The 27,664-nt window shown below is 43.4% G+C and overlaps 1 protein-coding gene across 10 annotated transcripts in view; it reads left to right on the forward strand.

Annotated features, from left to right (window-relative positions):
- Nucleotides 1-27,664, forward strand: part of LOC135239253 (disabled homolog 2-interacting protein-like) — a 247,700-nt gene that overhangs the window by 128,043 nt on the left and 91,993 nt on the right. For 7 of the 10 annotated variants that reach the window (XM_064307789.1, XM_064307787.1, XM_064307788.1 and 4 more), the window contains 2 exons: nucleotides 1,764-1,867; nucleotides 19,385-19,503. In XM_064307789.1, the coding sequence (XP_064163859.1) occupies nucleotides 1,764-1,867; nucleotides 19,385-19,503 (223 nt within the window). The remainder of the gene's footprint in view (nucleotides 1-1,763; nucleotides 1,868-19,384; nucleotides 19,504-27,664) is intronic. The other 3 variants (XM_064307791.1, XM_064307796.1, XM_064307794.1) reach the window with 1 other exon arrangement.

Genomic DNA, 27,664 nt, shown 5'->3' on the forward strand with positions numbered 1-27,664 from the left:
TAGGTAAAAGTTTTAATTTAGGAAGTAGCACAAAATGTTTCCTACATGTCTGAGTTGCATCCTTATCTACTCTTTGATCAAATCTTAGCATTTGTTTTTTTGATTATAAAGCAAGAGATATGTGATGTGCCTGACATCCAGCAGAACTATGGCCCACTGAATCTCTCTTGCATCCAGTTTTAATCCTCGGTTTGTTTTGTATCTTCCCCTATGGCTGTCTCTTCTCAGCCAGTACACAGCGGGGTTCAGTCTTTTTTCACCCCCCATTTATCAAAGTGACATCCCTTCTCTTCTTCCTTTGAAACATTCTCCCTTCTTCCTTCGGTGCAGTGCAATTTCATTTGTCTGCATTTTGGAATTCACAATTAGGTTATGTCAATTTCTCATACCTCCCAGTGTTTTCCCATGGCAAGATTGCACATGCAACCTGAAAGCTTTTCCAGGTATTACCACATGCAAACGGCATGTTTCTCATTTTTATAGGAGTGAAGTGCACATAATGTTTAAATGGTTTTTTTAATATCTTTTTTTTTAATTTTTTTTTTTACTTTTTTAACTTCAGCTTCCATAATGACATTCTCCTTTCCTGTGGTTTCTTGCAAAAATAATATATCCCTAGGCAACATTTTACTTCTAGACTAAGAGATTATAGAAACACTGCAACTCCATATATTGTGTGTATTTTAAAGATAGGTTGCAGTAGCTTTGGCTGATATACATCTACCCAACCCTTTCTATTCTTTTTATCCATTTCCTAACACAGCTATTAATCATGATGTAAATCTGGACAGTCCTAGTTTCACCAGTCACCACTCATGTTCTCACACCTGTAGTGCGTCACTTCCTTTAGTGTTCCAGTTCAGGAAAGCACTGGGATCCCAGCACCTGCTGTCACAAAGAAAATGCATACTTGTCACAATAGAATCACTTGTGTGAAACCATGAAATGAATCTCACACAGTGTGTGATTCATGAAGATACAGTGATTTTCTCTTGAGTACTTTCCTTGGTGTTGGGGTCACAGTATTTAAATCAAGGACTCTTGGTTTTGGAAGCACAGATGATGTACAATTGATACGACTGGGGAAAGACAGTTTATGTACAGTGAAACTGAAGATAGTGATATCGGTTTCTCGAATCATCATACTTGTGTTTGAAAAGTTTCTCAAAATTTATGGAGTCAAAAAAAAGAGGCTTTAGTCAGTGTCTTTCTTTGGACACACCCCGCTATATTTTATAGTTTTACTAAAAATGTAATGTTCATAATGAATCTCAGCTATGATGTTCTACATGCCTGGAACGTGAATGAAGTTCACTGAGCACCATAAGTGGAATCTGCTGGAGCATTTTCTTCTGACACACCTGGATGCCTGATTATGTGTAGATTTCTTAAAAGGCATTCTTAGGGAAGGCTGAGCTCAGGGACCTTTGTTCAGATGTGCAGGAAATCCTCAGGTGCAGATAATGGAAACCACATGAGACATCTTATTCACGGTCCATGTTCTCTATCCTGGTTTAAATAAGACATAATCTGACAACGTGTTTGATAAGAGCCTTCCTGTTGCCATTGTGGAAGGTAACCCGCTCTTAAATGATGAGTGCACTCTGTGTGTTTATATTAAAGTGTAGAGTCGGAAAGCTCCTCTTTGCCTGCATGTCATTTTTACAAGCCTGGGTAAGAGTGGCTGAGTGTTTATATGTACTGTCTGAAGAGCACAGAGAGGGGGTGCGCTCGTGTGCTAACTGTGCTTTTGTGTCTCCCAGACTCCCCCCCTGAGCGTTCCGGCCGGAGACGGAGCATGCCCGGCAGCGCCACGGACAAGACCCCCACCATGGAGCCCGCCACTTCCACACCCTTCCGGGTAACGGTGAGCGCCTGTCAAGTGTGTGTGTGTGTGTGTGTTATATCTGCAAATGTGTATACCTGGGTGGGTGCCTGCATGTGTATATATCTGGACATATGAGTGTTTGTGTGTATGCGTGTGTGTACGTGAAAGTGTGTTTTGCTAGTGAACAGTGTGTGAGTAGGGAAGCGCAAGGTAGGCTGAGTGCTGGGTGATATAGAATCACCTGGATTCCAGGTGGCATCCTGCAGAACTACAGTCCCAGCTAGGTCCTGTTCTTGCCTTTGCTGAGGCATGGTTTTAGAGTGTGTTTTGTGAGGCAAAGTATTTGTTTTAGAATATTTGCAAAATGTGTTTGTTTGGTTTTGTGAAATGCGTTTGTTTCTTTGTGTGGTTGCAGTACAGTGTGTAATATGGTATGGTACATTGTGACATTCAGTAGCACTCCTTGGAGAGTTAAATGCTGGAATTAGATACTGAGTAGACCTTGGCAAATGAAGTAACCATGCAAATGTTTTTACCTGTTTTTGTTTTCTCAGTAAAAAAAGAAAAAACTGTATTCATGCAGCATGCAGTACATTGAGATATTCTTCAAGCTTTAATTAGAAATAAGAAGAGCTTAATGAGGCTGACATTATTAAAGATGCCCAGGTTGTTCTGACATTACTCAGAACACACTCTTACATGTTGTTACCATGCTGAATTTTCAGTTTGATGTGGTGTTATATAACAGTGTGTTTACAAGACCTATAAAAACAATAATTCTGCTCCCAACTTTTGATGGGTTGTAGCTTGAGACAAATAAAAACAAATGAATGTTAATAGGCCTGTCCCAGACCTCCCAGTGTCTGAATGAATTCATTTTTTATGAACTGAAAATTCTCTAAACAGGTTTCAGGGCCAGATTATCATTAGAGAGTGCACAGTAAAGCTCGATCTGGTTTGTATTACGGATGTCAGGGTCCTCGTGAGCCTAACCTCAGCACTGCTCTGATCAAAGCCCAGTGCACATTGCAGGGTGTCAGTGATTGTTGAAGCCGTTCAGCTCAGATGGGAACCTCGCCTCAGCTATTTGACACGAAAGTGTGGTATTTCAAAGGCCACTGATTATAAACAAATGTTATACGCAAATCAGCGGCACATGCTAACCTTCCTGAAACACTATGTTGCGACTTTGAGGGAGGCTTGACATTAGTTGAAATCCATATTTCCATATTATATAATGTTCAGGTTCACAACAATGTTATATTCAGTCAAATGTTAGTCACAGAAGAAGAGCCGATGGCCGGCCATAAGGACGAAGCACCCTGATTTCACCCCCGTGGATCTGGGGCTTGTGGCCTGATGTTTTCCTGTGAAGGTTAGCATGCGGAATGGAGGTGTTCCGGCGCGGTGATGAATGTTGGCATTAGTTGGCGGATCGAGTCAGGACGTGGCGCTGCGTGCTGACAGGATCACTGAGCCGAGGCCCCCAGAGAGGCCGCCCCTAGTGCCACATTTTTGTTAATGAAAGCAGAGCTATTACGTGCCACTCACCCCTGGCTCAGCACAAATAGGAGCCAGCCGAACGCAGTCAGCCAGATAAAGGGGGGCGAGCAATTCAGGCTTGAACCGCGAGACGCTGGGCAACGGCACACGGGAAGTGAACAAACGGCGGGCATCACTGCACCGCGACGCGCCGCGGACGGCGGAGCGGGTCGGGCGGAGACGGCCGCCCCCCCCTGGCCTGCTCTCAGCGCTGCTTGTTTGTATTCCGTGCGTCGCCGCCCTCTGAGAGAGAGGTAGAGCGGAGGGCCGAGCTGAATTAATGACAGCAGCAATTGCTCCTGACAGAACAGAACCATGGCGTTACGGACCCAACCTGAGCCCGCAGGAAGAGTAATACAAGTGTCTCTCCCTCCCGAGAAATGAACAGATGAACAGGGAATGCATCGGGGAGAAGGGGAGGAGGAAAGAGAGCCTCGGACAGGGAAGCCAGGTGCCCAGGGAAACGTCTTGCCTCCTGAAGCCATGGGGACAGTGTTTAGCTCTCATGTTTTAATTGCTGTGGTTGCTCACAGATCATCTCTCTGCATTTTAAACGCAATGTGGAATACCCATAAGCACTGCATTGGCAAATCTGTTTCAGTGGGTGGTATTTCACAATTAGCATAGAGTACAAGCCACCCCTACATTATGTGAACATTAATGATAGAATATTGCATAACAGCTGATGAAACATCAGCAGGGTAGACTGCAGTCATTTCTGTGACTGTTTTCCATTAGGGCAAGGATCTCAAGTGACATCACATGAATACCCATCATGGAGAGATTGCGTCACTTGCTATCTGCTATGACCTTGAGTCACAGATGTCCTGATCAGTGTCTTGAATCCTTGTTGTCATGGTGATAAGTCTCCAGCCCCTCTACTTCTTTCTCACACGGTGCCTTCGGTAGACCACAAGTTTATTCAAATAGCTTATAATGATATTTGTGATGATAATCATGGGGGCAATGGAGATGATGAAGGGGATGTTGATGATGGTGATTGCATCGTCTGGCTCATTCAAATCACTAATGAAACAATCAATCGCTTATCATGGTCAAATTCCGTGGTACAAGCCAACAAAAAATACGCCACTGACAAGATTCAAGTTTGAAAAAATTAGATTTTTATTACAAGAGACAGTGCACTCTAATTATTATTGGTATTATTATAATTTATTACTTATTGGATCTCTCTATATCAGTTATTAAGCTTTTTTATTTCATCATTGTTTATGCCCTCTGATCCATAATTCATTCCTGGAGACAAAATCTTCTTAATCTAAAATCATTGAGGACCTCAAATCATTTTGTCTAATTGAGCCAAATAATCAATACAATTAAGTAATTAAGAGTGTTGATTAAATATTAACTAGAGGGCCCAATGGCTTTCCATGACAAGGAATCCAGACTCCCCTCCAGCTAATGCACTATCTAGTTATTATTATACTGCCATCTACTGGCAGCTGGCAGTACAAGATAGTTGCAATTCATTTTCATATTAATGAGAATTATAAATAATGTTTCCACGCACAAGCACATCAAATAATTTACATACACAAATCTTGGGTAGATTCTCTTTATGGACACATAGGCTGAGAGGGTAGTTCAAGTTCTGTGCAGGTGTAAATGAAGGTTCAGACTTAAATGTGCATTTAATATCTGAAATGGCCTTAAGTCAAGTATGGAGCCACCTAGAAGTAGAGACAAAGCATTCAGATAGCTTTGTACTTTCATGTATTTATGATAACATACCTGTCCCAGGGCATATTGTAGATAGTTAACTGGGCCTAGGAACTAGCTATAATTGCTTTCACATAAAAAGAGGAAGCAAAATTGCCACTGCTTTTAATGAAGAGATGCTGATAGTGGCTGAAGAATCAGAAGATTAGGTTATGTACAAAGGACAGACAAAAAGTATTTAGAAGTAAGAAACTGAAAAAAAAAACAAAACAAAAAAACAAAGCCTCGACTAAAACTAATACTTACACTATTCGGCACATAACATCATTAAAATAAAATCTAAAATAGATCGCAAATATGAATACTTTAATAGCCCTACATATTCTTTGATCAACATTCTCCATTCAGTACATACACACACACACACACACACACACACACACACACACACACATATATATATATATATATATATATATATATATATATACTACTAGATGTAGGTCTGCTCAAGAGAGACTGCATTGGAAGAGATTGATTGGGAGTTGTGTGCCTCCAGATATTTCTCTCTCTACTTGTTGGGTACCTGCTGAGATTGATATGTTGTCAGGTCTCCCAGCACCAGGAGAGCTTGTGTGTTCCATTAGTTCTCAGTTTGGTCAAATTCTCACCACTACACACAAATAAGTCATAAGTCATTACACACTTATTAATAAGTTTAACTTAGGCTGGTGTCTCTCCTTCTCTCTCTGTCTCTCAGTGTTCCTTTTTTCCTCTGAATTTAAAAATATGCTGTAATGGCATCTGTATTATCGTATTACCAAAAACTCTCTTTAGCTGGATCTTGCTTTGGCTTTGCTACCTCAGCTGTCAAGTGCACTTACATTCAGACCGATGTAAGTGCACTTGGCAGCTGAGGTAGCGTACACCAGAAGGAGGTGATGTCATGGACTGGTGTCCTGTGATTGCGTCGTCAGTGATCAGACCACGCCCCCCTGTCCACCTCTCCAGAGAAGGGGATAGCAGCAGGATTGCTCCGGCCCATTATTCCCCTCTCTGGGACTGCGAGTTACGTACCCAGCTCATCTCAAAACAGGATGGGAGGGAGCTTATTTCAGTCATCACTCAGCCATCTGCAGCTGCTTCACTGCTGTTTCAAATTGAGTCTAAGATGGCAAGCTCTCCACTGAGGCTGCTGTAAAGCATGCTACACCCAAGATGAGCCTGATCCCCTTTTTATTTCTTTTTTAGTTGTGTTGTATAAGCCAGAAGAGCTAAGAGGCAAGGACATATTAATCTGGGAATATTTTTGTAGGGTTTTTTTTTCCAATTAACTTCAGTGGTGGTTAATTACTTTTTATGGCAGGACAGAGGCCAAGGTCACGAAGTGCTCCTGATATATGTGCACACCCACATGTGTGTGTGTGTGTGTGTGTATGTATGCATATACAGTGAGCTCCATAATGTGGAACAATTCACATGTGGTTAAAGTGCACAGCTTTTATTTAAGGGTATTTTTATATAATTTGGTTTCACCATCTAGAAATTACAGCACTTTTTTATAAATAGTCCCCCTAATTCAGGGCATCATAACGTTTGGGACACATAGCATCATAGGTATTTTTGATTAGTCAGGTGTGTTCAATTGCTTCCTTAGTGCAGGTATAACACAGATTGCCTTTGGAGTTTTTTTTATTGGTGTTTGTCACCATGAGGACTAGAGTTGTGCCAATGAAAGTCAAGAAAGCCATTATGAGGCTGAGAAATATGAAACAGTCAGAGACATAGGCCAGACCTTAGGCTTTCCAAAATAAACTATTTGGAACGTCATTAAGAAGAAAGAGCACTGGTGAGCTCAGTATTCACAAAGAGACTGATATGTCAAGAAAGAGGGGATAAACATGTTTTCACTCATTATCACCCACTTTATTTATAGGACACAAAATACACATACGTGTGAGATAAATTTATTTCCTTCATCCCATTTTGAAAATGAAAATACAAAGTATTTGACTGAGGTTTTACATACTCACATATAAACACAAGATAAACGTGTAGGAAATACACTGATTATTACAAACAAAATGTGCATGTGACAAATATAACCATAGGCTAAATAAAACCTTGCTAGAAATGACATTGCTTTGTTGTATTAATACAGTGTCGAAATGTGGTGAACGGGAGCCGAGCGATGATCACGTTATATCCAAATGAATGTTATAGTTGGGCGCATTAGCACAGGGCTTTATTGTATATATAATTTGATCCAACCTCGCAGTTGCCCAAAAATCTATACAAGTTCAGTTCACAAGGTCCAAGTTCAATGTCATAGAAGCCTCATTGTCTTATTGATTGCTTGATTTTCTGTCTCCAAAAAAGACCAAATTTTCATGGATTCAATTTAATATGTGTTGTCTTCAGTTCTTACCAGAACTCAATTGAGCCTCAGGTTGAAAGGTCAGGCATCAAAGTTACTGAGGCTTCTGACAAATTTTTCAAATACAATCTCCTGTTGCACGTTATTTACAATTCTCCTTCAACCAGTCTGGTAGGTGGTAAGTTGCTCCTTTCTGCGATACAAAAGAATGTGATTTTTGAGTGGTTGGTACAGATTTCAGAGGAATCCCCCATACTTCAAGGGGAAAATAATGAAAAGGAGGTTATTGCCTTGGTATTGGGTTATACTTCAATGTTTATATTTTAATTACAAAAGTTTTAAAGAGAGAGGCTGAGCTGTTTTGTGTTGTATGTAATTAAATACACTGGCTCACAGGAGTATTCAGGCCTATACACTGGCTCACAGGAGTATTCAGACTTTTGCAGAGCATATTAATTCCTACAGTGCCGTGAAAAAGTATTTGTCCCCACCTGATTCCCTCTGTTATTGCACATTTGTCAAGCTGCATAATGTTTCAGATCTTTAGACAAAATGTTATATAGACAAAGGGAAACTAAGAAAAAAAGTTGTTGAAATATATCAGCCTAGACAAGACTTACAAACCCATTTCTAAGGCTCTGGTACTCCACTGAACTACAGAAAGAGCCATTATCTCCAAATGGAGAACACTTGAACAGTGTTGAATCTTCACAGGAGTGGTCTGTCAAAATTTCTCCAAGGGTCCGGCAAGAACTCATACAGAGCGTCACAAAAGATTTCACGGAAGAACATCCAAAAAACTTCAGGCCTCTCTAGTCTCAGCTAAGGTCAGTATCCATGATTTCACAGTAGGAAAGCGACTTGACAAAAATTAAGTTTAAGGGAGCACGAACATTTTCACATGGGTGATATGGGTGTTTGATAACTTTTTGTATTAAATAAATAAAATAATTTTTTTTTAAATGTGTTTTATGTTTACTCAGGTAGCCTTTCCCTAATATTGCGTTTTTCTAAAGATCTGAAACCATTCAGTATGACAAATACGCAATAACGGATCAAAGCAGGAAGGGGGCAAAAACTTTGTCACACCATTTTATTTAATATATCCACACAACCTGCTCAGCACTGTTAAAGCAAAAGAGAATAAATGTAAGAAATACATAAATAATTTTCAAAAAAAATGTGCTATTTACTTTACAAAGTTTTAAAAACCAGTTTATTTCAGATGAAAAAATATTATAATTAAGATTTATGGAGTTCTTTGATAATATTCCAGTTTTATTGTATGTTTTTGATTGGCCCAGATGGTTTTTTTTTTTTCTTGTCAACCGACCTTTCGGCAAGGCTTTTAAAGTCTTCACCATTCTGGCACTGGGCGTGCCCAGAGAGTGCTCTTGAGTGGCTAATTCAGTGAAAGTGCTCATTATGAGTGCAGGATTTGCCCTACAGCTTAGACATCACAAGTTCAGGCTTGGACTACAAGCCATGTATGACAAGGAGTCTGTTTAACTTGACCATTCTCAAGTGATGATTGTACAGTATTCTTACCTGTCTCAATATGTGGCAGGTGACAGGTTAGAGTTATAATCAATGAGGGATATGCCTGTGATCCAATCAGTGTTGCCTCACTGGTAGTACCCTGTGGCCTGTAGAGTAGAAAAAAATGACTGTGTCACAGGTAAATGAGTTCAGCTCAATATTCTTTTTGGGTGTTAATAGAACATTTCAAATGGCGGAAACGGGGCTCTAGTTGGTCAAAGAAAGATCCCAGCCAACCAGCTCCTTTACACAATATCAAAGCCGTCACCATGTATTGCATAATGGCTTTGCAGATGTTAGACCAGGATAGTGTTCATTGTTCTCGGCTAGAAATAGCTGTACAAAATAAGTAATTGTACCTTACTGAACCCGTGTTCAGCAGTTGTCTACGATCATGAAAATGCACTTTTGTACGTCGCTTTGGATAAAAGCGTCTGCCAAATGAATGTAATGCATAACCACTGAGAATCACATAATTACCAAGCAGATTGCTTAGGGAAACTTGTGATGCTTGCATGTTACATATGAACTATAGCCACAGATGCATTGTTTAGGTTTTTTATGTGAGTTATGTCGCTCACAGGGATGGCATCCCAACTACAAATAAAACCGACAACCCTCTGGTGTTGAATCGTCTGGCTGCACTTCAGGATCAAAGAGACACATCCCTCTAGCTGTGCAGAGGAGTGTGAAAAAGCAAAGGCATGCTGCTTCAGCACTAAACACCCCCCTCTCCACCACTGACAGCCACAATGAACACACACCCTGAAAGTCTTCCTGCCAGACTATGCGACTGCCCAGCTAAAAATAGAGGAGTAAGAAAATACAAAAACCTCAAAAGAGCACTGCAACAATCTTGCTGTTGACCAGGCTCTCAGCAGCCCACAATGTACCTTTCTGGTTAAATGGAAATAGACGGGATTTCATTTATCAGTCAGCCACAGAGGGCTGCAGCATGTGGTGTATAAACCAGGGGAGGCCTACAGGAGAGACCTGCATACAAGTGTGGCTACATGGCCCAATGGCGGGGTAGAGCTTGGCCCGTCTCAGGACTGGCACGGCTCCTGGGAGCCCACTGTCCTCTGGTAAGTGCTCTCACCGTAATTCAATTAAAGGCCACGGCACCGGCTCCGTTTGGAGCCTGCGACTCCTGAATGGAGGGAGGGAACACATTGTAATGGAATTGTGCCCGGACTTCCTGCAGCTGCTGTCTGGTTGGGCTCTCTCACCGGAAAGCTAATGAGCGATTAGCAACCTGTAAAGCTGTCGCAGTGTCTCTGGTGTAATACCGCCACGTTCTGCCACTGTGTCTCTCCAGCACGAGCAGACGCCCGGTGCCGGGCCCAGATCAGAGTATCGGCACTTGCAGGAGAAGTACATCACAACCGCGCTTATGTCTGGCACGAATGTCTGGCTTATACCTAAAGAAGTCCATGGACTGTAATGTGCACATGGGACTGCTTTGACTGGCATTTTGTAAGGGGAGTTTATCTATGTCACGACAGTGAGGATATTTAATTTAATCATCCAATGATTTTCTGTTCACCAGTGGCAAATGCATAGATTAGCTAGACTTGCGGTTAAAATGGCAAATAAATATGATTCACAGGAACAGAAGGTAATTTGAAATGTTCTCTCTGTTGAACACTGACAATTGATTCCATTCATAATGTGCTGACAATTAGGCATTTCTAAAACAACTTTCCATAATTAATTATTGTAATATGACCATTTCATTCCTTGTACTTGAATTGAAGTAATTTAAGGTTATATTCTATTCATGTTTCATCTTCAGTGCAATACCTTTTCACATAATGTGAGCTTATGACATGTGCATTGACTGTGTGCGAAACAGAGGACCAGATGCTTCAGGGCTTTTTATATCTTTGTCAAGTGACTGATTTCACTCCTCCTGAACTGCATAAATGGCACCGTATTGCCAAGCGCTTCGCAAAACGCACACCCTTCAAATTTTTTTAGAGCTTGCAGGGTGCAATTTTTCAGGCTGCAGTCATAATACCCATGCAAGAAACCTGAAATCTTTTTTTCTTTTTTTCCCCCTGTGCATTTTCAAAACAAAGACCGTGAACCTCTAAAATCTTCTTTCAGAAATTGACCTCTCAGCTGCATTGAGATAAATCCGAAGAATATGAGATTGGGGGATGAAAAGTAAACAAATTCGAGAGCAGGGAGAGAGGAGAGAGGGAGATGGACAGAACAATTGTTTTAATCCTTCTGCCTCTCTGAGCGCTGAGCAATTCACAAATAGCAATTACATGCCGACCCGACTATTGCAGCTCTTTGGATACACGGCTTCTATTCCACAATAAATGGAAGTCAATGACAGAAAAAAACCAGTAATGAATATTTAATAGGGCGGTCTAATCCCCAGAGATCAGGCTGTTGTGGTCTGTGTTTATATCCCAAAATGAAGGAGACTTTTGGTAGCGTCTCATTTGTTTAGAGGACATTTTGCTGCGCTCCAATCTTGCAGCGGACTGGTTTGTCTGCTGTTTTGGGAATCAAGAGCAGTGTAAGTAGAGAACTACTCTCGAAGTCAAGGCAAGTTATTGTATGGTTATTTCAGCTTCAGCTTTCTCTACGACTGTGTTAAGAACACAGTGGGCTTTGTAGTGCATTCTGGAGGCAGCCCAGTCAGCTGAGAATGATGTGAGAGGGCTGGGCGGGGTCAGGGCCCCGCATGCACCCCACACTGTTACTGAGCCATGCACCCTTCACTGCGCCATGATCAAGTGACCCGTATGTGAACTTATGCTTTGCCGTCCACACCCTGGCCATGGTCCTCCTGAAACTGGGTAGTGCTCTTTATTTCTCCTGCTCAGCCTTACAGTGACATCCAATGCAGCCCCCTAGGCACTGATCTAAATCTGTCAGAATCTCTCTCTCTTTCTCTCTCCCTGCCCCCACCCTCTCTCTCTCTCTCTCTCTCTCTCTCTCCCTGCCTCTCTCCCTCCCTCCATTTTGGGATTGACTCAGGGCTTTATCTGTTCAAGGCCTTTTTTGTGCCACTGGCCGCAGATATGTACTTGAATCAATGTCAAAACAGCTAAAAACACAGAACAGTGACTAGAGCTATTGGTAGTACTCAAGCAGGTGCATACTGCCCTGTGAAAGTTACACAACCTTGATATAGCCTTGTGAACTAGTAACGCTAGTACTGACTACTATTAGACTGAAGCAGTCAACTCTTTTGTGATATAGTCCATCTCAGTTATTCTCTGCCTCTTGGTTCTAGACGTCTGTGCGCAAGTAGTTCACTGAATATGACAGGATTTGTCAGCAAATGATTTTGACTCCATTTTTAGATGTGATGTGATGACAAAGACTGCTGTCATTTTCATTTGATCAGATGTAAAGCAGAATGATCTGCAGTTTCCAGTGCTGTTTTTGGGCCTGGACAGCCAGTACAGTTCATTGCCACTCTGAGCAGTTTAAAGCAGCTGTTTGCAGATCCAGACCCCTGAACGGGGTAAGTCAGTTTTGACCATTACCCCATTCCAGGTCTTTAATCTTGAGTTCCAAGCAGCGGTCATTCTCAAAGCATAAATCATATGTAGAACAGATGAAAATACAATATCCAAATGTTCATTTATCCAAGCTTGAGATCAATTATTGGGATCAGGAAACGAGCGCTTATTAATTAATTTAAAAAGCGAAATATTCAGCTGTGTTTTTTCATCAATATTCATTATGGAGTGCCTGCATAAAATAACAGATAATGAATTTCTGTTATTAATAATACTGCTTGGAAGCATGAGTGTGCACACAGAAGTAAGTTATTATTTGTACGGGAAGAAAAAACTGGACTTCCATATAGTTCACGGGGTGGGGAGGTTGATTATTCAAAGTTTAGTCTTGGAAGCCATGGAGTATTTAAATATAAAATTAATCAAAAAGAACATTCCTGGTGCATGGATTCACTGCTGCTTACCACCACCGCAGCTTTCAGGCTATTAAACCAGTTATTTCAGCTGGTACACAGGAAGTGCTGTGCAAATCTCTGCATTACAAATCTGCACAGCGTGATCACTTTATTCAGCTGCGTGCTTACGCCTCCATACACTATCTCACAACTACAATTTCTTTCATAGAAACAGTACTAGCACAGATTAATTATTTCTTATATAGATACAGCATTAGCATAGATTAGCTATTTCTTTCATGGGTACAGAACTAGAATAGGAGCTATTTAATGGATATAGTACCAGCAAAGATTTTGTTCACTGTTGAATATGTTGTGTGAAAAGACAAAAACGTACTCGATTTCAACAATGGTTTGTGAAATAAATGACATCTAAACAAAAGGCAGTGCTTGCTAATGGGTTCATAGTGGATGGTGGAACTCAGTTCTGTGTTGATGGTACATTTCTCTTTCAAGGCATTACTGTATAAAACAGTCTACTCTGCGGTAACAGGATATGGGCCAAAAATGCTGATCCTGGATCATTTTTTACAATTTCTTTGAATGCTTGGAGTTGGAGAATTGCCCTTTTTAACACATTGCCTCATAAAATACCGTCGCCATGTAATGCACTTTAAGATGTATTGTGATCTAGACCCAATACATTGCTTTTATTGAAAACAATAAAATAATGTGTGGTCATAAAATGAGATGCAGGAGTGAGGGAGGGGGACATTATTCATGCAGTGCTAAGAGCCCTCTGGCAGCATTGCCCTCTCTCCCAGGTCAGGTGTCAGGGTTACCTGAAGGATGGGGCTGATGTGACAGATGAGCAAACACTGTGGAGTGCATAAGGTGGAGAGTATAAGGTCAGGTCTGTCAGGGTAATGTATACTGTGTCGTCCTTGTGCTTCCAAGTGCATGCAGTCTAAAGAAAGGGCTCCTCAGCATCCTCTCTCCTGGAGACTCTGTCCTGTGAATCCTTTTTGTGCTACTGTGAAGGGCAGGGAGACTATTTGACTAGTGTTGAAAAAGAGCCATGTTTTTCCAGTCCATCTCTGCTTGAATCGACATGGTTGAAGTCGCAGGGGGCGATAGACCAGGGGCCCCTAATTCCAGGGCTGTCAAGGAAGCCCTGTACAGGTCTGCCCACCGGGGTCCCCTCCGCGCCCCTCCCCCGTGCTCCTGTCCAGCCCGAGACGCTGTTCTGTCAGTCTGACTGTTCCCCTTTCTCTCAGTACCTGCCAGCTGCCAACTCCTCAAGAACTCTCCGAGCGGGGAGGGAGAAGAGGAGGGAAGAAAGACATGATGCGTCTGTCGGTTATCCGCTGAAAATAGACTGTCCAACATTGGAAAAATAAAATAAACCCAAACTAATAGTGCTGCAGTCATGTCACAGTGAGGGGAATTAACAGTCGGGGTTGGGGGAGGGAGGGGTGGAGGATATTGCTTGCGTGTATTGATTCAGAATTAGCAGTTATCTTTTTCTCTCTGTTAGTCTTTCTCTGTACACCAAGACTGTTTGTTCTGATGGCTTTGATTGGATTAGCCGGGCCGGTTTTCATTAAAAGGAAGACAGAGAGGGACATTGATGCGGTGTGCGCACGACCCGGTTCATTATTGGAGGCCGATTCCATCTCACTCCATTAGAGCTGCCTCTTCTCGGAGCGTCAGCGGCAAAATGAGTCGCTCCATCAGGGCTGTGCCATCTGAACCGCTCAGACTGCATCGTCTTGATCTGGACGTGTCAGCGGAAGGCAGTGAGACGGGCATCGACTCCTTCCCTGTCCTTCTCGCAACCCCCCCTGTCTCACCCCCCCCCTCAATTCCCCTTGCGCCCCCCAGTCAGGGTCATCTACGCACTGCTTCACGGGCACATTGGTGTCCCTCTCACACACTACGTGGTATCACACTTATTAATCCTAATTAAGTGTCGGTGATGGCGTCCTCTGCTAATTAATGGCATCATTTCAATGTACAGCAACTCACGTTGCATACACTGTTCTGGCCTGGCTTGGGCCGTAATAACCTTATCTTGTCCTACCGGATGTTTTACAGTGATTTTTATGGTGGACAGACAAAAGGCTAGGTGACTGCCGATTCCAACGCATATGTTTTATGAATGGAGTCATATTGTCATTAATTGTGTTTCCTCAGAGGTTAATAACCCCATAGGGTTGTTCTCACCCCATGCAAGTCATTAAGACCGTACCCAGAACAGGGTGGCAGCAGAAGCGTAAATGAAAGGTATGTGTCGGCCAGTCACTGCAGTACATGGTGACCCAGGTGTCAGGTGGTACCAGGATTTGTGTGGGCATCCACAGTGACACTCTCTCGTAATAGCCATAAGCTCTTGTAGCACGTCAGGGCCAGTTATAGGACACCTGTGCCCCACAGAGAATTGACAGCTCTCTCAAATGTCATTGGCTCAGTGTTACAATGTATTCTCCCTTGGCTCTGTATTTAAATACAGACCTGTTTCTTTTTTTTTCCAGCAGCCATACTGCCAGTGTGTTTTTATTTAGTTCTTGGATAGAAGACCTCCTAGAATCTAAGGTGCTTCTAGAAGAGATATTTGTGGGCCAGTAGGTGGAATTGTCCCTCTGGACTGCATACTGTAAAACACTCAGAACCCCAGCACAATGATAATGTGCAGTAAGACATTTTAGGGAAGAGATATTACACCAAGGTGCACTCGCTACGGTCATTAAAGATCTCCAGGTGCTTTTTGAAAGTATAGGGGTGTTAGCTATGGTGGCAGAGACATCCAAAGCAATGCAACATTATCACAACACAAATGAAAATCGGAAAACACATTTACAATAGATGTATCGGCCACCGTAGTGAACCCCAGCATTTTTGGGCTTTCTACATCAGACCGCTCGATCAACCCCTGCATCTGATTGGCTACAGGGTCCTTTGCTTTGTCTTCCTGCTTTGATTTCCCCATGCTTCTCTAAAAATGAGAATTCAGTCATGTACCTGTTTAAATAAACCTGAATAATGACAGTAATGTAGCCATGCTGTGTTTACTTCCCATCCCTTTCTTCATGTACATATTTCTATTTTACAGTGACCTCTGACAGCTTGCTCTCAGATATGGTGATCTTGCTCATCTGACTGTGCTGAGGTTCTGCCTGTATAGGTAAATCTAGAAATTTGTGTTGAGTACAAGCGTACCACTAGTATTGGTGTGCTGGCAATGTTGGCCTCACACTGGGTCAGTTATCCTTTTTAAATCATATGCACCACCTCAAAGAGGTGGATCCGTGGAATCCGTGTGCAAACATCGGAAAATGTCAATGTGTCAAACATCAAATGCAACATCTGTCTCTAGTGCTGTTAATCAAAACAGAGGGTGCAGAAGCTGAAAAAAAGAAAATGACCAGCCATGCATAGAATGTTAATGAGGACAGAGATCAATTATCAAACAGGAGAGTGAAATAAGGAACATTATGCTCTCTCTCTCTCTCCCTATCTCCCTCTCTCTCTCTCTCTCTCCCTGTCTCCCTCTCTCTCTTTCTCTCTCTTTCTCAATCCCACTCCCTCCCTCTACCTCTACCTCTCTCGGTACGGGTGGTTAATTATTAACCATGGCCATTTGTAACTCTGGCCCTGATTATCCTCAGAGAGAAGAAATACCTAGTTGAACATCATCAAGGGGGTGGAAAGAATAAAGCTATATTACATTACAGTAAGCAGTAAGCTGTTACTACACTTAATAAGAGTCCTCAATGTTCTCCATCTTAAAAGTATCCAGGAAATAGACAGGCAGAGCAGTCTGTAAAAAGACGGGTAACACAGGCCCTGGTCTATTCTTTTGCTTCCTGTGAAGTTGCTGTGTTGGTAATGTGCTTCTCAAAATAGCCCAGAGCCCTGACTTTGCTGTTAGGTCTATTTGTCAGGGGAATGAAAAACCTTACCCAAAACCACAAGCTGTCTATAATCCTCACAATACAACTTGCATCCTTCTTCACTTTTGTAACTCTCTTTAAAGGAGTTTATTTATTAGATTTTCAATAGCACCTCCACTGCATGATGTTTTATGGCTAGATATTCCAGGTTCTGCTTCTCCCTTTGAATCACCCTACTTTGCTAACAAGGTTCCACATCCAGTTTGCATGCTCATGGAGTTACTCATCCATGGATTGAGTGTGGAGGCAGTGCTACCGAAGGGCCAGGAAAATACACACATGCACATGCACATGCACAGGCAAGCATGCACACTTAAGTGTCTCGAAAAGTATATTTAACTCATTTGCCCATTTGCTGTGTTGTCGTCACTGGGGTTTATGAATGCTGGCTTTGTGCTTGGTCAACTCGTGAGTTCAGCTTTAAAGACAAGCATGTCACATTAGACTAAATTAAACCCTGTACAACATTTCTAGCAGGATATCAGTATGTAGGTTAGGGATCGCTCTTGGTATCTCACATGGACTTACACAATACTTTGTATATGTATAAGTGCTATATAGAAAAGCATTAGTAAATTACTAACTTACTGGAGGTGATTTACAAGTATTATATATTAAGCATATTGAATTTACCTGAAAACAAGAAGCTTTCAATACACTGGATACTAAATTTAGATTGATTTGAATGATTGATTTTTATTTATTTTTTCAAAAAGAATAATCATAAAAAGATCCAGCTGCATCTTGGGTACTAATATTTAGTTTCAGGATTAAATTAGCTCTCATGTGATCAGAGGGAGATGGGAAAGTTGTGATATTGCAGTTGCAGGTCTCATCTCGAGGAGTCTGAGTGTTTTCAGAAAGGCCATCTGATGGAATTATTCAATTCTTTTTGTGCATGCCCTTTCAACTGTTTTTGTTTCTGCAAAGAACAGGCAAAATGGCACTGTGCAGAGGGTGCTACAGTCTCAACCAGACGCTTAACTCAAGCCCTTTGGCCTAATAGTGTGATCTTACCTGCATGTAATGAGAGCTCAGAAGTAGCAGAGTGGGTCTGAGAGCAATAACTAGGGGTAGAAGGGGAACAGCACCAACCAAACTGTGGAAAGAAGTTAAATAGACTTCAGTCACTGACTCTCCTTTAGCTACAGTTGAGATCGACTCTGTGCGAGGCCACTGAGAGGTACCAAATAGAGGACTACGGGCAGCAAGATAACTCGTCATTTTCTGGTGAAATGGTATTGATGAGGCGAGCGGCTGTCATTTTTTCTCAAGGTCACCCTTTTCTTATTTTCAGATTCTCAGGCATTTACAGATCTCTCCCATTTTCCCTCGGTTTCTTCATCATTCGGCGTGTGTGTGTGTGCACGTGTGTGCGTGTGTGTGTTTGCATGCGATTCATGTAAAAAAAGACTTAATTCAGGTGTGAAGCCAGCTCTCCTCTTTTCTGCAGTGCGCATATTCACATGCATGTAATTTATAGCATAATGACTTCCAATAATTACCTTTATAAAATGGATAGAACTGGTCCATTGTTGCTATTGTTCAATTTGCATTCTATATATATATTTTAAATATTGGATCCATTTGCCTACACAAACAGAAAGAGCAAAGTTCTAGAAAATACAATAAGGAAAAATGATATTCTATAGTGTTTATGTGACTAGCTAGCCAAGACCCTTGCTCAGACTGGCCGGAGGCAGAGGAGGAGAGAGACAGAAGCGTGTCGTGCTGTTTTAGTTTGCCACCGCCGCTGAGCGGACAATCGGCAGATGACGGGGGGAGATCAAAGTGTGTTGACAGCACAGAGCTTAGCGCCCTCATCAGTGTGCGTTATTCAATTTTTCACTTTGGCACCTCCTCTGTTGTGTGTCTCCAATCTTATCTGAAAGGAATAATTGCCAGAGCCATACCCCAAAATTATTTTCTGGGTGTTAATTATGAGGATAGGTTAATTGTGAGGAGGAAGGCCTGTTTGTGTTGTGTTTGCCACAAACACCGTTATTATCTCGTCAGTGTCAGTGTCTGTGGCTTTGGCGCGGCTTTGTCTTCACCAAGTGATGTTCTTGCCAAACCCTCGCCGAGTGTAACCTCTCTATTTTTATTTAACTCTCCCATTTGCTCACAGACAGACCCAGAGCAGTTAGAAATGATTACACTCTATCAAACCGGCCCTGCTTTACATAAGAATGCCTTTTGCTGTGCAAGCATGCCAGCACGTTTTTAGAGAAAAAGAGGCCCAATCTTCGTTCTTCCTCTGAACTTGTGTTAGTCCTGTCTTCTACTCCGAGTCTTTTTTAATGCCAGCCAACAGTTTCCATGGTAACAGGTGCTTATGGGAGTCTCGCATCGACGTTGATGCTCTGGCTGCGCGCGCTGCTAGCAGATGTGGCAGTGAGATCCTGACAACAATGCACATTGCTCTGAGCCGCCACGGATGAGGGGAGAGAGAGGGAGCGAGAGAGAAATCAATGTAACATCCCTCCTGCAGCTCTAGCTCCAAGGTCTGTTGGTCTCTCTGTAATCTGTTTAATCTGTGAATTAAACATCTCACTCTCGGTCTCTCGCTGCTTCCTGTCCAGGGGTTCCTGAGCCGGAGGCTGAAGGGCTCCATCAAACGCACCAAAAGCCAGCCCAAGCTCGACCGCAACAGCAGCTTCCGACATATTCTTCCCAGCTTCAGGAGCGTGGACAATGAAAGGTAGGACGACCCTCCCCCCCCAATCGACCGCCGGTCACCTGACCGTGCGCGCGTGAGGCCCGCGCGTGTGTTTTTCAGTGCGTGCATCAGGGAGCAGAGGGGCTTGCAGCCAAAGGAACGGCACCCTGGATTTCAGAGTGCCGTTCGCGGGACCCGCGCGCTTGACTGATGGCTGGGTTTCCAGGTCATTGTTGACACGCTCCCATTGTCAGTGAAAACCAGCAGAGCTGCGCTTTCCAATCTGTCATGCCTCTGCTGCGTTTCTGTCTTCCCCCTTCTTTCTCTCTCTTTCTTTCACTTTTTCCTCCCTCTGTCTCTTTCTGTTCACCCCGCTCTGAACGTGATGTATCTCCTGTTGTTATGATGCCTGCAGAGTCGGTCAGGCTGCTCTGTCTTTCACAGGTTTATTGCATTCAAAGCTCTGTCGGGGCTTCATTCTGACGCTTTTGTCTGCGGGTCGTTTCAGATGTTTTGTCAGAGCGTTCAGCCGGTACACACAAACATTTCATTCAAGGACCTTTGTTGCCATATTGGGTGAATGTCTTGTGAGTGACATCCTTGAACTCTGATTCAATAGAGTTTCCATTTTCATTTTGAGAAATGCTTGCTGAAGGACAATTTTCATAATTTAAATCCAAAGCCCACAAAATAGGAATTGGCTGAGGCAGGGTGTGTCTTTGAACATATCATCATAAATGCTTTTTAGCAGAACAATCCCATGCTAGAAATCAATCTACGTTTTACTCTCTGTCTGCCTCTGGTAGCATAAGAAAATCTTTTCCCAAAACCCCCCTGTAATAAAGTCCAGAGTAGATATATGAAATGCTTAAGTAAGACGGATCATCTTCACCATTATATTTTATATCAGGTTTCATATTAATTTTCATCATCATTGTTATTGATTCCATTCCCAGTTTTGATGTCTAGATATTTGCGGTGCCGTTTGCAGACAACAGGGACTGTTATTGCATATATATTTTTAGAAAATCTGCTTTAATGTATTCACGTATTGCTTTTTTCTGTTTTGGTCCACTGAAAAATACAATAGAGTAAAGCAGTTAGAGTCACACACCTGTAGGTAACCACAGCTCATTGGTAGGCTGCATTCACCAGTCCTCACCAGCATGCAGATGAACCAGTATATAGCCAGCACATACACAAATAGCGGAAACAAGTATGACACAAACCAATAATGCATTCTAATGTACCTAGTGTGGTACAAATATTAGTTCACTGCACAAAGGAATCAAAAGGTGTGTCACCACTGCATGATGTCACCCTCTATCTGTCTGAACACCCAGTACTTATCCAAATGACACCTGTCAACTCAACTATTCAAATCACTGCACCAGGTCTACCCGAGTGCTTCTGGAAGGAATTGTACCGTTGACCTCACAATGATATGATCCTGCCGTGGACAAGGAACACATTAACCTCACTGCAGAATCTGAGTATCTTGTACTCAGGGCCACTCATGGGGTTATCAGGATGTGGCATTACCACAGGTGCACTGCATATACATAACCGCTGGCTTTGTTACAACACTGAATAATTTTTTTATCTCTTCATTATGAGTACTATTCAGGTTGGTAATATTTTATAAGCCGAGCTCGCTGTACTTAATGCCGCTCCACTCCTTTCCTGTAGGTCATTCTGTTTTTCCTCCTCCCTGCCAAATCTGTATGCGGGTGTGCAGGTGCTGTGAATACCAGCCCTGTCCTCCAGCCCCACGCAAATTGATGACACTTAATTCAGCCATAAAGTATTAGGAGCCCCGCCGCTCAGGGTAAAAACATCACTCATGTCAATGCGATGCCCCATTCTCATCCTGTGCCATTTAATAATGGATTGTGCGTCACCTCAGTTGTACGGCATGAAGGAGGGCTGGAGGATAAGCGTCCGACGGCTCCGTTTGTGGGGAAAACACATTCCAGATACATCCCCTTCATCCATCTTCCGGCCCCTTTGACTGCTCTCCGGTGTCTGACAGCTGTGGCTGCAAAGAGATGTCACTTTCAAGCCATAAAAAAAGCGTGGATAACTATTTCCATGCAAAATTATCCTCTTCAGGAGATGAATTAGTGAGAGACATGCTGGTCTAGTGGCAGATGTCATGAAATGCACTTTAGAAGGAGTAGTCGTTGAAATTGTACCGGAGTAATAACAAGAAATCCATAATTATGTGACTTTCAAAGCGTAGCTGTGTACATCAGGCCTCAGTGAAATGCACCATAATTGGGCGAATGTTGCATGAGGATTGTCAGTAATGGATCAGACGTATGTCAAAGTATTCAAAGCGTATGTCACTATGTCAAGCGGATTACTTTTTTTTCCTGAAATGGAAATTGTGAGGTCCTACTGGACTTAAACAGTGGGTAGCGTCCCTCTCTGAGATGTTAGAATGTTTCTCATGCAATGAGCTAATTTTGAAAACACCCAGGTGCATATTCAATTTCCCCCTGAATTCAATCTTTGACATTTTTATTAGTATTATTATTACAGTATTGGATTTCTATTATCTGAGATCTTCCCACCGACTTCATGCTTTCTGTTTTTTTTCCATCTGTGACATTGTACCACATTTTTTAATTCAGTGATATTTTTTGCATTGTTGTAGACATAGTGTGATGGCCACATCCTATCCCTAGGTGAGTAGGGAGTACAGACAACGTTCCATCTTCTGTCCACCGCTTTGATTCCACGGTGAAGTGTTTTCGTGGCGGGTGCCTTCCCGCTCGCTCAGCGAGAGCGTATCGCCCCCCCCCGGACTAGTCGATGCACCGGCCAGCTGGTTGCAGGCTGCTCGGGCCGCCCCGTGGGGAGAACCGGGCTCTCTCTTCCCCCCCCCCTCCGCCGCTCTGAGCCAGGCCCGCGTTTATACGGCTCCCGAGGGCCCCGTCACCTCGCAGCAGGAACTGCTTCTGAGATCACAGGGAGCCTTCGCGCACAAAAGAGCCTCCGATTGCGCCCGTAAACATCCCCGAGGCTAACGCAGAGCCGCCGCCGCCCCGCGAGGCGCCTTTACCTGAGTTCGCGGACGGGCCGGTTCCTCGCGCGGATTAGAGCGCAGGCCGGCCGCTGTCGACGAAAGCCGGGCCTCGCGCAAGGGCTGCGCCGCGCGGCGTCGGAGGAAGACCACCCCACGCCGCCGCTGCGGTCTTGCCGTGGGGGAGTTTTCACACCCCGTTACTTCTGCGTATTGTCCTGAACCGAATCCTTGCCCAAGGACACGTGGTGTAATGACAGAACTCTCGCAGCGTGGCCGGCTCTGTTTCTGGGATGCTTCCTGGGCATCCCGTCTGCCTCTCGGGTGAATAAGCGCTTCCTGCCAGGATGTCAGGTGAGCAGGTGCTGCCCGGCAGCTTTTTCGGGGCGGGCGCGTGCCAGGCTGGGCCGGGGGCTGCCGTCACATTGACACCGTGCGACACACGGGCAGGCTCATTGGACTGGGCCTCGGGCCAGGTGCTGCTGCCGGGTTGACTGGCCTTTGTGTACTGCAAAGGTGTACAGGCTGCATGTGAGCATATTGTTTGTGCAGACTGTGTGCAGGTGCTGTGTTTGGAGCGCGGTTTGTGTGTGTGCGGCTGCGCGTGTGTGCGGCTGCCTGTGCACGCGACTGCGCGTGTGTGCGGCTGCGTGTGTGTGTCTGTGTGTGTTTGTGTGTCTGTGTGTGTTTGTGTGTGTTTTTGTGTGTCAGTGTCTGTGTTTGCGTGTGTGTGCCCAGACTGCTTGCAGTGGGAGTTTAGATGTGAGAAGCCCACCCTGCTGTGGTGACAGGTTGGCGGAGCCGCGGTTCAGCGGGGTCCTGGACCTCAGTGGCGCTCTGCAGGGACCAGCGCCAGGGCAGTCTTTCGCCAGTCTGCTGTGCCCGCTTAGCTCCTGACCTCCTAAATCTCACTTTGCCCTCGGCAATTTGCAGGCCCAGGGACAGGCGAACCGTGATGATCTCACCCACCAGTGTTTTTAAGTGAAAACTTTTATGATATTTTAATGCTCAGTTTCATCACATATTGATGGCTTCGTGCTTCTCACAGAAGCTTATGGGAGCTGCTGAACAGCTTCTCACCCTACATCACCCGTCTTGGGTCATGCGTACAGCGCCTTCAGCCTTGTTAATTGCGCTCTTTTTTTTGTGACCCGAATTGATGTCACTCCGGGACCATTACCTGTCCTCTGTCCAAGCATTCAGAACTGATATGTGTGACCCGATGACAATGGCATCAATGGCATCTGGTGAGCGAGCTTTCACTGTGCTTTTCTTAGGCAGTATCAGTAAAACAGGAAATTAATTGAGAGTTATGTTGCCAAAGGTTATGATTGAACTCCTTCCCCCCAGTCCAGCCTAAGCCATGGACACCTTTTGATTATCTGTTCTATTCACGTACAACACAAATACCTGGCAGGTGTCTGTATTATTCTTCAGAAAGACATCAAATACCCAGCCCGGTGCACATGGCTGGATATCCTCTCCTTTGTGTTCCATTTGCTGCAAGTGTTGTTCTCCCCCCTACCAGGCAAACAGGCTTTAACGGGGGTGTGTGGCAAGCAAACGCACAAACGTTTTTGTCAGCTGTGCGCTGTATAAACTGTATTAACTCGCCGACCGGGGCCGCAAAGTCCCCTAGCAATGCACGGCTCCTGCTGCAGTCTGCCTCTGACTCTGTGCTAATAACGAGCCGGTCGCGCTGACGCAACCCCCCGGTGTAATGGCGAGCAGACGCGCGGTATGGATCCAGTCCTTCAGTTCAGCAGATATTTCCCCCGCTTCAGCACGGCGTTGGAGTAAAGATCTGCAGATAAGCCGAGCTTAAGCAGCTCGAGTCTGGAGAATGACCGCACGGGCCATGCATTTTCATAAGGGCGAGGCTTCCCCTCTCGTCGCATGGGAGCTACAGACAGACAGGCTGTTTCTGCTCCAGCATGATAAACAAGCTGGCCAATTTAAAATAAGGATCAACCTTTTTCAACAGCTGCTTCCATTTTACTTGATTTTATCTTATGGGGCTGCAGTTTTTGCTCTTGTTGCTCATCACAAACATTTTTCATAAGAAAGTACTATGCCAAAATTACATTTCTTTATGTGCAAACGCTATGTTTATTTGGGCTGATTTGCATGCTGTAAAACTTTAGGTGATTAAGATATGTCAATACTGGCAATTAAAGAAATGTTTTTGTTAGGATTGCAAGTTGCATAAATCCTGTTTAAGAACAGTGTGTTTTTACATTTGCATTGTGTATTGCCATTTTGTGAATAAAGCTTTGGGAAATTACTCGCCACTTTTAGACATACTGGCTTGTGTCACAACAGGACTCATTGCCCAGCATTAACCACTGAGCTCGTCCACACGCCTGGTATGTTCTGCCCAACCCTTCTCCCACACTACAGTTGTGTCCACAGGGGACGATTGTGATAGATACCGCTGGACAACACATTGGCTTGCTGCCAGCTACTCCAAAGTGTATCTGAATGCGATATCAAGGCCAACAGTGGCAATTAATGAATCCCGCTGGTGTCAGAAGTAGCCCTAGTTAGTGCTTCAGTGCTCTTCAGGGTTAGAGCAAAAGGGAAATATTTCACTCGAGTGATAAATCTCCCAGCTCAACATGTACTCCTGAAAGGGAAAGCAGGTAGGCTATTTAAGTTATAACTGTAAGGTACATGTTTGCATTCATTTGATGATTCCCCTATCCTTGCCCAGATGCTTTTTTACAAGGGGTGCATGGCTCACGCACATTAATAGCGGCTCATTGGGCATTTCACTCCCAGTTATATGTCAGCCAATTGCTGTGATTGAGGCGTGCAATGGTGAAGCTGCTCCTTGCGGCAGGTATGGCTCAGCTTGCATAATCATGTCCAGAAAAAGATGTATCATTGCTCAGGGAGAATAAGAGCAGACAGCTAACATTCCTACTTACTGTAATAGGACAGAAACAGGGAAAGTTACACTGTATCCTTCAGTGTTTTTGGTGATTATATTGAGATGTTTTTGAGGAAGTGTCTTGCACATGCTCTTAGAACTCTACCATATTATTTATGAACTGAACAGAATCTCAGCACCTGTTAGTATACATTTGTATGTATACTGATGCAAAGGACTGTTGTCCAGCAATGGATAATTGGCAGTTAAAAACAGAGAGCCTCTGCAGTTTTTCCTCTTGCTCACATGTACGGAATGCTGGTACATATTTTGCTAAGTCTGGCTTTTCGTCACCTTGTCACAGGTGCATTGTGAGTCATCGGCCCCACTGTTATTGCTGAGGGGACAGACAAGGGGGCACAGTGGGAAGCCTTTGAAGGCCGAGTCTCTAATGGGGTCTTATGACAAAGGATGACTTCCAGGTCAGTGCTATTGCTCAAGGCAGTACTTTAGTGTCCTACTTAATTACAGAGAAAGAAGCCGTGTAAGAGGGTGGATGCTAGGCCTTTGAGACACCGAGATGGTGCTGTAAGCCCTCGATCCTGGGATTGACTTTGGCAGGCAAAGAGAGCCACGTGGTGCTGCACTGCAGTACATGTGTGCAGACAAAGGGGAGGAAGAGAATGGGTGTGCATGTTTGAGGACAAAATGTGCAGTTTTCATGGTAAATGCTGTGTAGTTTCACTAGAATTTTTCATTTAGAATTTTTTTTTAAATAATACATTTTTTTGCCGGATGATTGTTTTATTCCCAAAATTCAATGAAAGTGTAAAATGCCACTGGCACAGTTTGGATTCAAAACCAGACCGTGGGGCCATTCATGGTAATAGAACAGTACCTTTAACATGATATAGGCCCTAATACATGAACTATTTTATGTGGGGTGAATGGCAGTTTCATTTGTTTGTTTGTTCATGTGTGATTGCTTAAATGACTGTTTAAACAGTTCTGTTGGGACAGAAAACCCGATGGAAGAAGAATTAACCTCTTTTCCTTTCTTAGGATGTCAACTTGTGGTTTAACAATCATGTTGATTTCACTTTGTTGCTACTTCTTATTATTTCCTGTCCTAATCCTGGCCAAGATTAAAATCTATATAACCAACAAAGCAAGATGCCTGAGTTATCAATGCATGCCTTTGCCAATGTCTTTTTTTAAAACAATTCTGACTGTTTGTTTTCTGTCAGGCTTTCTCTTATATAATTACAGGAGTCAAAGAACTGTCTTAGTCCCTACTCAGGCAAACATTTTCAGAGGGTTTCTTGTCCTCAAGTGTGATAAAAAAAGAAAGGAACAAAGCAGAAAGTACAGTTCCTTCATGGTGGAAGAGGATAAAAGATGAAAGGAGATGCATAGAGATAAATACATTCACAAGAAAAGATGTCTTAGAGAAGATTAATGTTTGCGTTGCTGATCTGGAAGACGATGAGAGTATTTCAGTCTGTTTAAAAAAAGATGATGGACAAAGAAGCTTTCAGAGGTGGCGGGGAGGAGTTTTTTCCATATTGATTTTTGAAAACGAGAACATGCATTGTAATGTTACTGATTTAGTGGTTCTTGATTAGTGTATTTGTTAGAGCAGCATCATATAGGGTTGCAATTTAAGTAATCATATTGTGTGTGTGTGTTATGTATGTGTATGTGCTGTTCAGATATGATGCATGTCTTCTGCCTTCTCTGTGAGTAGTGAGGTTCAAAGGGTATCTTTGTACTCATGATGAGCACTGACACACCACCTGCTCATGGACAGCCTCTGTGGCTATAGGCACCTGAATGCGTTGTAGCAAAGCAAAGTGCCGGGATTTCTGCCATTTTCCTCCTCTAAAGTCACAGTCAGCGTACATTCAGTTGTGCTCCAGTTCTTTCTGTAAAAAATAATGTAGCCGCCACCAGTAGAGGTCCCTTATTATAATTCTGTGGCCTGTTGGTCTGCTTTTATTAAAGTGTCAATCCTTATTTTTTTTTAGGTTTTTTGGCAGATCAGTCGTGACTGGCGGTCACAACAGTATGTTTTCATACTCGATATCCATTCGAAAGGAAGCTACACCCCCAAACAAAGGGCGATGTGCTTCGGGGTGTAGCACTAGGAGTGCATTGAGGGTGCATTGAGGATTTACTTAGAAGATAATCCAGCGGTTGTGTATTTTGGAGAAACACTGCCAGGAGATGGTAGGCAATGTTCTCTGAAATGGTAAAATTGAGCAGCATATCAAACCTAATTTTAAAGATAACAGACGTGGTTA

The sequence above is a fragment of the Anguilla rostrata genome, chromosome 14, assembly GCF_018555375.3.
Source record: "Anguilla rostrata isolate EN2019 chromosome 14, ASM1855537v3, whole genome shotgun sequence".
Taxonomy (NCBI): Eukaryota; Metazoa; Chordata; class Actinopteri; order Anguilliformes; family Anguillidae; genus Anguilla; species Anguilla rostrata.